Source organism: Oncorhynchus tshawytscha, linkage group LG23 (assembly GCF_018296145.1).
Source record: "Oncorhynchus tshawytscha isolate Ot180627B linkage group LG23, Otsh_v2.0, whole genome shotgun sequence".
Lineage (NCBI taxonomy): Eukaryota > Metazoa > Chordata > Actinopteri > Salmoniformes > Salmonidae > Oncorhynchus > Oncorhynchus tshawytscha.
The window spans coordinates 11187838-11200601 of record NC_056451.1 but is presented as its reverse complement, the minus strand read 5'-3'; the positions used below and the strand labels follow the sequence as shown (position 1 = coordinate 11200601).

The window sequence follows — 12764 nt, the reverse complement described above, 5'->3', positions numbered from 1 at the left end:
GATTTATGGTGCTTTCAGGACAACTGGGAACTCGGGAAAAAAACAGATCGAATCATGACATCTTCAGGTCAGAGCTCTACAAAGAGGCCTGAGTTCCCGACTTGGAATTTCGTATTGGATGACCGTTCAAAACGTATTTTCCCAGTCGGAGCTCGTTTTCTCAGAGTTCCCAGTTGTCAAGAACACACTGAAGTCTGAGATTTCCCAGTTCTGCTTTTCTAGTTGTTTTGAATGTGGCAGAAGTCATGCTGGATTGACAGCATGGCTAATGTATTCAACCTTTTCTGGCCCATGGTGTTGCGTGTGAATGTTTATCCTTTTAAGCTTGGAAAAGAGACCCTTAAACCCAGACTTGGACCACACACCCTCTCCACCGAATAGCAGGCAGGGGAAGCAAAATTGTGATTGCTTTGCAATGCTTGCAGTTAGCCACTGATTCCTTCCAAACCACTCATTGTTGTTGTGTAATGTTTATGTCCAATGGCCGATGAGCACCGATACATTTTATCTATCATTTCTCTTCATATGACAAGGATTGAAAAGGATTTGCCAGTAGATTGTTGATGTGATTCATGATAATGACTGTTTTCCCTAATTTGCTAGTTTAGATTTTGAAAGTATGATGTTGACATGATCAGTCCAATCAAAGCTACGGTAGATATAATGTGGTTTGATGTAATTTTATCTGTGGCCAACGACCTTGAGCCTTCTTGGATGGGCACTTCTAATGTAAATCTATGGCAGCACCTAAGGGGGTTTGAACTTTCTAGCTCTTCCTGTAGATTTTGAGATGACGTAGTGTCCCCATGAGTGACAGAACACTGAGCCAATCACGGAGCAACATAAGAAGATTAACAAACCCTATGCTCTGTATTTTCTGCTGGCTGCCCCTCCACAGAAAGCACTGAGCTTGGCTGAAACACTTGCATTTTGGAGCTGCCTTACTCAAGAAAGCAAAAGAGAGACCATGTCTGCATGCAGCTTTATCAACTCAATACATTTTTGTTTTACATTGTTTGCAAACTGATATGTGACACATTAATGCCAGAATAACAAGCAAAACAGGCAAAAAAATAATATTTTTCTTTTTAACTAAACAGGTGGGTCTCAAAACAGGCTCTGCCCCACCTGCCCTGAATGACGGGTTGCCACTGACCTAGCTTGAGACTCGCCACTGACCTAGCTCGAGACTCGCCACTGACCTAGCTTGAGGGCCTACAGTACATGGAAAAAAATCAGACCTCTCTTACTGTATATGAAAATAGCCACATTTTTTCCCAGTCAATGTAAATAGCCTATCATTTTTAGGAAGTTAATTTCATTGTAAATATAACTTTGCCCTGTACTTATTTTCCCATTCACTGGCCCTATAGGCTACAGATAATTTAACTGACATCACACAAAAGGCTACATTGTAGGCGCACTTGATCTCCTTTATAGCCCAGCAGACAATTGCACTCAGCTTGCATTTTGACTCAGAACGTGATCTCAACAAAGAAAAGGTTGGTGACCTTCTAGTCTATATCCCAGTAAACAGGAGATGACCTGAGGACATTTGGCGGCATTCCCATTAGGTCCCGAAATGGTCTCAGTGTGATGTTATCCCATTGACTTTCTTAGAACGTTGTGTAATGGTCCCAAATAAAAATGATTTGGGTTACTTCCGTCTAGTTCCTTGTACGTTCCCAGGACGTAACTGAAGACCATGTCAGGACCTTTCTCGGACGTTCGCATGACTTTCATTAGGACATTGTGCAATGGTCCCAATGGAACGTTCTCTGGGGGGCCTTTTTATAGTACCAGGTTTGACCCCTGAAGGTTCCAATGAACGTTCTTAGTATGTTGTGTCATGGTCCCCTGGAGGATTTGTGTAGTTCCTGGTTGGACCCGGGGACAACCCCAAAGACATTTTTTAAATGTTCTTGGGATGTTGTGTCATGGTCCCCTTGAGGTCTTAAGGAACATTATGAATTTAAGAAAATGCATTAAAAAAACAGAGTGGCATATTTTGAGCTTAAATATAAGTGCTTTGAGTGTTGACAGTAATTACAGTAATTCTGCCAAAAAGTTGTATTTTGAAAAACAGCTCAACGGGTCATTTTTAAGAGTAATTTGGAAACTGCAGAATCAACACGTCTTACCTGCTTGTGACTCTGTAGGATCATTTTAAAAAGTCACAAGGAGTCGCTTGAGAACTATGAGCCAAGTAAAACCCTCCCCTAACCCGGGCGACGCTGGGCCAATTGTGCGCCGTCCTATGGGACTCCCGGCCAGTTGTGGCACAGCCCGGAAATGAACCCGGGTATGTAGTAACGCTTCTAGCACTGCAATGCAGTGCCTTAGAATTCTGTGCCACTCGGTAGACCCCATAATTACATGTTTTACAATTAAATTAGACCGGCTACCGGAATAGTGACATCCATGATGTTCTGGGTCAATTTGACCCGCAATTTGACCCACGCAATTTGACCTCGACCTTGGTCTATACAGTACTTTCGGAAAGTATTCAGACCCCTTGACTTTTTCTGAGATCATGGTCTGAGAGTCTTTACACGGAACCCAAACCAGCTGCGCGCTTTCGCCATCGTGCACTATCGTGTATAAATGTATTTTGTCCCCATACACAAACGCGATCACGACACGCAGGTTGAAATATCAAAACAAACTCTGAACAAATTAGCTAAATTTGGGGACAGGTCGAAAACCATTAAACATGTATGGCAATTTAGCTAGTTAGCTTGCACTTGCTAGCTAATTTGTCCTATTTAGCTAGCTTGCTGTTGCTAGCTAATTTGTCCTGGGATATGAACATTGAGTTGTTATTTTACATGAAATGCACATGCTCCTCTACTCCGCCAATTAATCCACACATAAAATGGCCAACCGAATAGTTTGTAGTCATCTCTCCTCCTTCCAGGCTTTTTCATCTTTGAACTTATATGGTGATTGGCATCTAAACTTTCATAGTGTTACCACGACTACTGGCAAAACAGTTCATCTTTCAATCACCCATGTGGGTATAACCAATGAGGAGATGGCACATGGGAACCTGTTTCTATAAACCAATGAGGAGATGGGAGAGGCAGGACTTTCAGCGCGATCTGCGTCAGAAATAGAAATTAGTTCTATTTTAGCCCTTGGCATCGCAGACGCTCGTTGGCACGTGCGAGCAGTGTGGGTGTAATAATTGAATAACATGGATTTCTACATTTATTTTGCGACGCTCGTGCACGCGACGTGACCGGTCTGGTCAGCATGTTAGGTGCCTTTTGGCAAACTCCAAGCAGGCTGTCATGTGCCTTTTACAGAGGAGGGGCTTCTGTCTTGCCACTCTACCATAAAAGCCTGATTTGTGGAGTGCTGCAGAGATGGTTGTCCTTCTGGAAGGTTCTCCCATCTCCACAGAGGAACTCCAGAGCTCTGTCAGATTGACAATCGGGTTCTTGGTCACCTCCCTGACCAAGGCACTTCTCCCCCGATTGCTCAGTTTGGCCGGGCGGCCAGCTCTAGGAAGAGTCTTGGTAGTTCCAAACTTTTAAGAATGATGGAGGTCACTGTGTTCTTGGGGACCTTCAATGCTGCAGAAATGTTTTGGTACCCTTCCCCAGATCTGTGCATCGACTCAATTCTGTCTCGGAGGTCTACGGACAATTCCTTCAACCTCATGGCTTGATTTTTGCTCTGACATGCACTGTGAACTGTGGGACCTTATATAGACGGGTGTGTGCCTTTCCAAATCATGTCCAATCAATTGAATTTACCACAGGTGGTCTCCAATCAAGTTGTAGAAACATCTCAAGGATGATCAATGGAAACAGGATGCACCTGAGCTCAATTTTGAGTCTGATAGCAAAGGGTCTGAATACTTGTGTATTTGCTGCAATGTGTGCCTATGCCCAGCTATTTAAAGGGACAGGTGGCTACTTGAGACTGAGTTTGATTGAAGTTGAAGAAAGTTGCAGTAAATCCCTGACCATAGTCTCAGTGCAGAGAGATATTTTGCAGAGGGAAGTATTTTAAGACTACAGCCAACCAATGTATGAAAGCTGACTTACACACTCAGGGCTGAGGAAGGGAAACCAGCCTACACAAGAGATCCATGGACAACTGCCAGTCAAACCAGGAGCTGTGTTGCTACTGCTGTTATTATTGTTATTGCTCTATTTCATCCTCAGGATGTATCACAGGATATGTGAGCACTTACATAATGTCGACATTTACATAGCTGCTCTGCAATAAAAAGCTATTTTCTAATTTAGGCATGGTATTTTCAATGGTGCTTCACTCCATTTCTTAACATGTCATTTCTGGTACCTCTGGTACCTGTTGATTTTAAAAACGTTATATTTAAATCACATTTGCCTAATTTTTCAATAATATACAGCCCCAAGGAATACATATTTACTGTGTAGTGGCACTCTCTTCTCTGCTGGTTGTTACGCTTATTGAAGAGAAGGTTGCACAATATATTTCCACAAATCTAACAATGTAGATTGATATTCCATCTTATACAAAAGTTTATTAAAAAAAATGTTATATACTTATACACATATTTTCGCAATTTGAATTAGATTTATCGGAAACTCCCATACCAAAAAAACATTACGGTGGTGGGGGCAGTACACACTGAACTGCCTGATCTTTTTTGCAGGATATCATGGTAGTCAATGTTTGTTTTAGCCATTATACCTGGGTTTACTGCTGCTAGTTGTAGCACTCAGGTTAGCATGTCATTAGCTATAGCTACAATCGGCCAAAAACAGAGTCTTTGCCAGTTCGGGTATAGTTCAATGTCTATTATGATGGTTAAGGTTTATCTTGATTTTGTGTAGCAGATTTTGTGTATCAGCGAGAAATGCTGATGTGCTGAACTGCTAATAAGTGATGTGTTTCAAGACTGCTAGTGGTTAGCTAGTAGGGGTAAGCCAGGGGTGGAAAAGGGGCTATGCAAAAGGCCAGCGAGCTGTATTAGTGTTTATTTATTTTATGAGCTGAATAAGAGTAAAAAAAATCACAGGATATGGTCAGATGATAAATTGACTTTATTCAGACTGCCAAAATATATATTTTTAACAAAAGTAGGCCTGATGTGGGTATTCACCGTCTTATGTGGGTAGTGGTTTCACTCCTACTCCTGTAGTGCTCCTCTTCATGTCACATTTCCGAATGCTTTTCCGACCTGACTTCGGTCAAATTCGGTTCAAATATACATTTCTCCCAAAATGCAAATGTAAAGTGATACGGTATAAAACAAATCAGAATGTTTTAAAAGAAACTTAATTCTACAATCTTCCCTTTAAGTGAAATATAATTTGACTACTTGTTCCACATGAAGTGGCTTTACATCATTTCAAAAGAATTGTGGGAACTGTGATGTAAAATGTTGCCAGAAAACAGTATTGATTCTAGCTTAGTGGGCATACAATTCCATGAAGCATCTCTCTCTCTCTCTCTCTCTCTCTCTCTCTCTCTCTCCTCTCTCTCTCTTTCTGCCCCTTTTCCCAGTGAATGTTCCCCTGCTCATGTCCATGAACCATCTCTCTCTCTCTCTCTCTCTCTCTGCCCCTTTCCCCAGTGAATGTTCCCCTGCTCATGTCCATGAACCATCTCTCTCTCTCTCTCTCTCTCTCTGCCCCTTTCCCCAGTGAATGTTCCCCTCATGTCCATGAACCATCTCTCTCTCTCTCTCTCTCTCTCTGCCCCTTTCCCCAGTGAATGTTCCCCTGCTCATGTCCACGAACCGTTAAACACAGCTACAGTAGAGCTCCATTTGTATTCATTCGGAGTTCCAACATTAAGACAGCAAGATGACTCAGCAAATCTCTCCAAAGACAAGCGGCCGCTTTGGGGGTGGATTTGCAGTTCCCTCAGTGACAGACTCACAGGCTACCTGTCATCCTGCACTGTTAACTTTATATAGTACTAATAGTCTCACTAAAACAAACAATACTGTTGTTGATACTGCTACAGTACTATGTATGCTTCCTGCTGCAATTAAAACATATTGAAGTGTCCTTTGGTATTCCCATGTGGTAGCAAACAGAGAATAGCATAATTGGGGTTGGCTAATGGGATCATATTGCGTAATGTTGCAGTAGATTTTTGGTGTCAACGGAAGCTGAATTGCTCAAAACAAAGATATATCTGAGTAACAGACTCACTAGTCTAATATATACAAACTACGGACATGCATGGTAACTGTACTGAGGTTGTTGATGGGTTGGCAGGTTAGCGGTGGCTGCTGGAGTATGCTGCAAACATGAATCACTTCTGAGTTCCACTCTTAACTTGACAGTTGTTTTGTCCCTGGTGGAACCTCAAAGACATTGCATGTTGTTTTAATGAGTTAAAAGGCTGGGGGAAATCCATAATTTATACTGTTTATTATTATTCATTTCCTTACAGTTAATGGAGGAGAAATTAGTTCAGTTATACACGCTAGTGTTGTACCTTTAAGATGGGATGTGGAACAACTCCTATAAATAAAATATCAATATGCCAATGTTGTTCCAGTAGACAGAAAACACAAGTTTATAATGGAGGAAAATACGAACAACACGTTGTGTTTTTTACATTGAATTTCCATGCAGCCAAAGGCTATCAATCAGATAAGCAGTTAGCTAGCTACATTATGTTTGTGATTTAGCCTGAGGTTAATTCATTCACATAACATGGGTTCCTCTCAATCCCTGAGCAGCCGTGGTGAAAGTCCATTTCAAAATGTAACACATAACATCGAAGGCCAACTTCATTAATGCAGATAATCACATCCAATTTTGAGGAGGTTAATAAGAGAGAGAGGAAACAATATATTTTCCTTCTGTTGGCACAGAATGTACTCTTTGAATGAACGTTATTGCAAGAGACCCAATAGAATCAGGAGCATGCACTTCAATACCAATAAAGATTTAAAAGGATTATTTCTCTCATTATATTACATAATCAAGTCCCTTTTGCTGACCTTGCTCTATCAAATCAAACTTTATTTGTCACAAGCGCCGAATACAACAAGTGTAGACCTTACAATGAAATTGCCGTGCGGTAGCAGAGAAAACAGTCTATGACTTGGGTGACTGGAGTCTGACAATTTTATGGGCCTTCCTCTGACATTGCCTATTACAGTATATGGGTTCTGGATGGCAGGAAGCTTGGCCCGAGTGATGTACTGGGCTGTACGCACTACCCTCTGCAGAGCTTACGGCAAACCGGTCAGGATGCTCTCGATGGTGCAGCTGTATACATTTTTGAGGATCTGGGAACCCATGGCAAATATTTTCAGTCTCCTGAGGGGGAAAAAGTGTTGTCGTGCCCTCTTCATGACTGTCTTGGTGTGTTTGGAACCTGATAGTTCATTGGTGATGTGGACACCAAGGAACTTGAAACTCTTTGCTGTAGTCCACGATCAGCTCCTTTGTCTTGCTCACATTGAGGGAGAGGTTGTTGTCCTGGCACCACACTGCCAGTTCTCTGACCTGCTCCCTCATTGTCATGATCATGTCTACCACTGCTGTTTCATCAGCAAACTTAATGATGGTGTTGGAGTTGTGTTTGGCCACGCAGTCGTGGGTGAACAGGGAGTACAGGAGGGGACTAAGTACACACCCCTGAGGGGCCCAGGTGTTGAGGACCAGCATGGCAGTCGTGTTGTTGCCTACCCTTACCACCTGGGGGTGGCCCATCAGGAAGTCCAGGATCTAGTTGCAGAGAGAGGTATTTAGGGTCCTTAGTTTAGTGAGCTTTGTGGGCACTATGGTGTTGAATGCTGAGCTGTAGTCAATGAACAGCATTCTCACATAGGTGTTCCTTTTGTCCAGATGGGAAAGGGCAGTGTGGAGTGCAATTGAGATTGCGTCATCTGTGGATCTGTTGGGGCGGTATGCGAATTGGAGTGGGTCTAGGGCATCCGGGAGGATGCTGTTGATGTGAGCCACGACCAGCCTTTCAAAGCACTTCATGGCTACCGACATGAGTGCTGCAGGGCGGTAATCATTTAGGCAGGTTACCTTCGCTTCCTTGGGCACAGGGTGGCCTGCTTGAAACAGCCTGAGTTTCACTTGGTTAACATCTGATATGGTAAACAGGGGTTTTGTGGTAGGTCAGACCTGATCTTTGAGCTGTTTGAAATGACAAGTTAACACAAATGGAACATACTCTGCCAGTAAATACAGAAACATGCTACAGTACAGAGACAACCCCAGCTAGTTTCAATAACTTCTCTTTATGGCTGAATGGCTCAGAAACGTGACATTTTGCAGCAGTACACAACATAAAACCACTTTTTACTCTATAGTGCATATAGTTTCCATTATGCATGCTACTGCAATTGCAACCATTTAACATTGTATAAATAGAGTACCTCCACCATAATGCAGCAACTGCTATTCAAGCCAGATTCCTTATACTCCACTATTGGCACTACCGCCCCACACAGTCTGTCTCCCTATTCATTTTTTTTCTTCCTTTCCTCTAGAATCCACCAAAGATTAGAGCTGTTTCAGTACCTTGGACAGCTCCGCACAGAGCAAACATTTTGGGTTGGTCTGTGTGGCTGCAGGCAGAAGTTCTGTGGATAGGGTTTAGGTTGAAGTTCTAATTACAATAGATATTTGCATAAAACATTTACAGCACACTGCAATTATCTACCAAGATGAATGCCTTAATTGCATGTTGATTGCTCCAACTTTAACTGTTTCCGTGCTTTCAAGGTGCAATACAAGGAAGTGGATGGGGAAGTAGACTAATTGCGTCTGAGTAACTTTCCTTATCCAATCCAAAGAGCATACTGAAGTATCGTATGTGTCCCTAATCATAGATGCAGAGCCAAATGTCTTCATCAGAGATGGTCATTACATCAGGACCCAGCTGGGATTGTTGTCAAGTGTCTTCATTTATCAAAACGATGATAAATTAAAATTCACGTTTGAAGTATAGATACAGTACATAAACACATTGGAAGCATACCAAGATGGATACAAATTCAAGCTTGTTTTTTTGTTATGATACAAGAGTAATCTATTACTTTTACTGTATGTGTCCCTGGAATGAAGCACTTAAGTGAGTAGAGGACAACATCGGAGGGTCTATTTGACCTCATCCCCCGTAGAGCATTGTTTGCTATCTCGATATTGTGTATAATTGGACAGTTTAGCCTGTCATTTTGATTCCATGCCTTTGTGTCCTATTTTTCTTTTTTGAAGTCTTGTCAAAATTGGATTTTCGAAGATTTTTTTTGTACCGGTCAAATGTTTTAGAACACCTACTCATTCAAGGGTTTTTCTTTTTACTAGTTTCTACATTGTAGAATTATAGTGAAGACATCAAAACTATGAAATAACACATATGGAATCATGTAGTAACCAAAAACGTGTTAAACAAATCAAAATATATTTTATATTTGAGATTATTCAAATAGCCACCCTTTGCCTTGATGACAGCTTTGCACACTCTTGGCATTCTCTCAACCAGTTTCATGAGTTAGTCACCTGGAATGCATTTCAATTAACAGGTGTGCCTTCTTAAAAGTACATTTGTGGAATTTATTTCCTTCTTAATGTGTTTGGCCAATCAGTCGTGTTGTGACAAGGTGGGTGGGGGAGGGGGGTGTACAGAAGATAGGCCTATTTGGTAAATGACCAAATCCCTATTATGGGAAGAGCAGCTCAAATAAGGAAAGAGAAATGACAGTCCATCATTACTTTCAGTCAATGCTGAAAATTTCAAGAACATCTTCAAGTGAAGTCACACAAACCATCAAAAACTATGATGAAACTGGCTCTTACGAGCCTCAGAAATTGCAGCCCAAATAAATGCTTCACAGAGTTCAAGTAACAGACACATCTCAACATCAACTGTTCAGAGGAGACTGTGTGAATCAGGCCTTCATAGTCAAATTGCTGCAAAGAAACCACTACTAAAGGACACCAATAATAAGAAGAGACTTGCTTGGGCCAAGAAACACATTAGACCGTTGGAAATGTGCCCTTTGGTCTGGAGTCCAAATTTGAGATTTTTGGTTCCAACCGCCGTGTCTTTGTGAGACACTGTGTGGATGAACGGATGATCTCTGCATGTGTATTTCCCACCGTAAAGCATGGAGGAGGAGGTATTATGGTGTGGGGGTGCTTTGCTGGGTTCACAGTCTGTGATTTATTTAGAATTCAAGGCACACTTAACCAGCATGGCTATCACAGCATTCTGCAGCGATATGCCATCCCATCTGGTTTGGGCTTAGTGGGACTATCATCTGTTTTTCAACAGGACTATGACCCAACACACCTCCTAAAGGCTATTTGACCAAGAAGGAGAGTGATGGAGTGCTGCATCAGATGATCAGGTCTCCACAATCTCCCAACCTCAACCCAATTGATATGGTTTGGGACGAGTCGGACCGCAGTGTGAAGGAAAAGCAGCCAACAAGTGCTCAGCATATGGGGGAACTCCAAGTGAAGCTGGTTGAGAGAATGCCAAGAGTGTGCTAAGCTGTCATCAAGGGCGGCAGGGTAGCCTAGTGGTTAGAGCGTTGAACTAGTAACCGGAAGGTTGTGAGTTCAAACCCCCGAGCTGACAAGGTACAAATCTGTTGTTCTTCCCCTGAACAGGCAGTTAACCCACTGTTCCCAGGCTGTCATTGAAAATAAGAATGTGTTCTTAACTGACTTGCCTGGTTAAATAAAGATTTAATAAAAAGACAAAGGGTGGCTATTTGAAGAATCTCAAATATATTTTATACTTTTTATATTTTACACTTTTTTGGTTACTATATGATTCCATATGTGTTATTTCATAGCTTTGATGTCTTCACTATTATTCTACAGTGTAGAACATAGTAAAAATGAAGAAAAAGTAGGTGTTCTAACATTTTTGACCGGCAGTGTATCCCATCCAATCCACGTGTATGCAATTTACTCACTTGCTTGCATCCAATCTACTCTCACTTTAGGATTATCCCAATGATGATCTCACGTTATCTCAGTTCCAAGTTATGCAGTAGGTCACAGTCTTTCTGAAATGGGTCACTGTGTCGCAAGCATTTCCCTTGACACTGACTCCGTAAATGTGGAATTCTGATGACAGCATGGCAGGTTTCTGTTAATCAGCTCATTAATGGGATGCCTGGGGGGTCTTCGATCCCATTCAGTATGGGCATCTCCTGAGGCTGGATGGGCTCTCACTGCATATGGTTCTCAATGGAAGGCTATTTGATAACATGCTATATCATAGATATGCTTAGAGTGGGATGAGCATCACTCTTCTGGAGTCAGTAGGCCTGTGTAGCCTGTGCCATTATGGGAGAGTATTGCTGTGTCAGACCGGAACAGGTTCATGTCAAATATGGAGTGAGTGGCCTATTGCAGTATCCCCACAAGACTGTTGTGGGGAGAGTCGCCCTATGTGGACGATGGGAGTGTATCAATGCTGAGACAAACATGAGGCAGAGTGAGAGAGATGGAGTAAGGCAAAGAGGCAGGCAGAGACAATGAGTCAGAGAGGAAGTAAGAAAGACATAATCACAAAATATCAGAAGTAGAAAAGCAGAGAAAGGTGAGAGCAGCCCATGACAGGTAGAGTCAGAAACACAGAACTAGAGTGAGTAGAACGGGCCTCCTATTCAAGTCAATGACGCCATAATCAGTGGACTGGCAGCTATTGCGAGGGTCCCCATAAGAGTAAAGCAGGAAGTAAAAGCAGGAAGTAAAACATTACATTTGTGCTTTATGGTCAGAGGTTCCAAGCTATTGACTGTATTTCTATGGTCAAAAATAATTCAGAGAGATAGAAGGGCCCATGGCCAACTTACCCATCTCTGGATGGTGCCTCCCCTCAACAGGAACGCTGACTGTCCTCCGCAGCAGCTTGTTCCTGTGCAACTCGGAGCGACGCTCGCGCATCAACAAAGGGTGTACCTGCATATGCACAGAGAGACAAGGTCAGGTCAACACACACGCATAATGCATTAAGCTATATTTTCAGAAGATCATAATGGATAGTATCTTGAAATGTCTATCACTGAGCAGTGGCAATGCGTGGGTAAAATTTCTGGAGAAGCCAAACCAGAAAAAAAATCCTTATTACCTAGGTGTTGTGATAATTACATTGCTTGCTCTATAACCTGTTAGTTCCTATACCTTGACACTGATTTATAGCCCTAAGGCTGAAACAATAAGAAGACACAGTGGCAGAATAAATTCAACCACATCTTTGTTTCATCAAAGAAACGGAGAGCAACATCTGTCCAGTGAAGTCCACAAAGCATATTGCATGTAACAAACAGTTACATGACCTACAGCATGGTCAAGCAAGTTAATGTTACTGACATTTTTGGACTACTAAACAACCATTGATTTAGAACCACGGTGAGTTACTTCTAAATTTCAACAGAATCAAATCACCTATGCTAATGGTTAGTTTAATACAGTGAAAACTAAAAGATACCAAAAACAATTGAGTCCAGTCAACGTAAGTTAAATATGATGTGGCTATCCATGGTACTGATTTGTGTGTGTGTGCGTACAACTTAAGTCATTTTTGGGGTATCCCTACTTACTTTACTATTTATATTTTGGACTACTTTTACTTCACTATATTCCTAAAGATAATGATGTACTTTTTACTCCATAAATTTTCCCTGACACCCAAAAGTACTCGTTACATTTTCAATGCTTAGCAAAACAGGAAAAGGGTCCATTCACACACTTATCAAGAGAACATCCCTGGTCATCCCTACTGCATCTTATCTGACAGACTCACTAAACACGCATGCTTCA

At 41.9% G+C, this 12764-nt stretch overlaps 1 protein-coding gene across 8 annotated transcripts in view; it reads right to left on the bottom strand.

Annotated features, from left to right (window-relative positions):
• Positions 1 to 12764, bottom strand: part of syngap1b (synaptic Ras GTPase activating protein 1b) — a 111656-nt gene that overhangs the window by 65396 nt on the left and 33496 nt on the right. For all 8 annotated transcript variants that reach the window (XM_024385882.2, XM_024385886.2, XM_042304588.1 and 5 more), the window contains exon 3: positions 11798 to 11903. In XM_024385882.2, coding sequence (XP_024241650.1) covers positions 11798 to 11903 — 106 coding nt within the window. The remainder of the gene's footprint in view (positions 1 to 11797; positions 11904 to 12764) is intronic.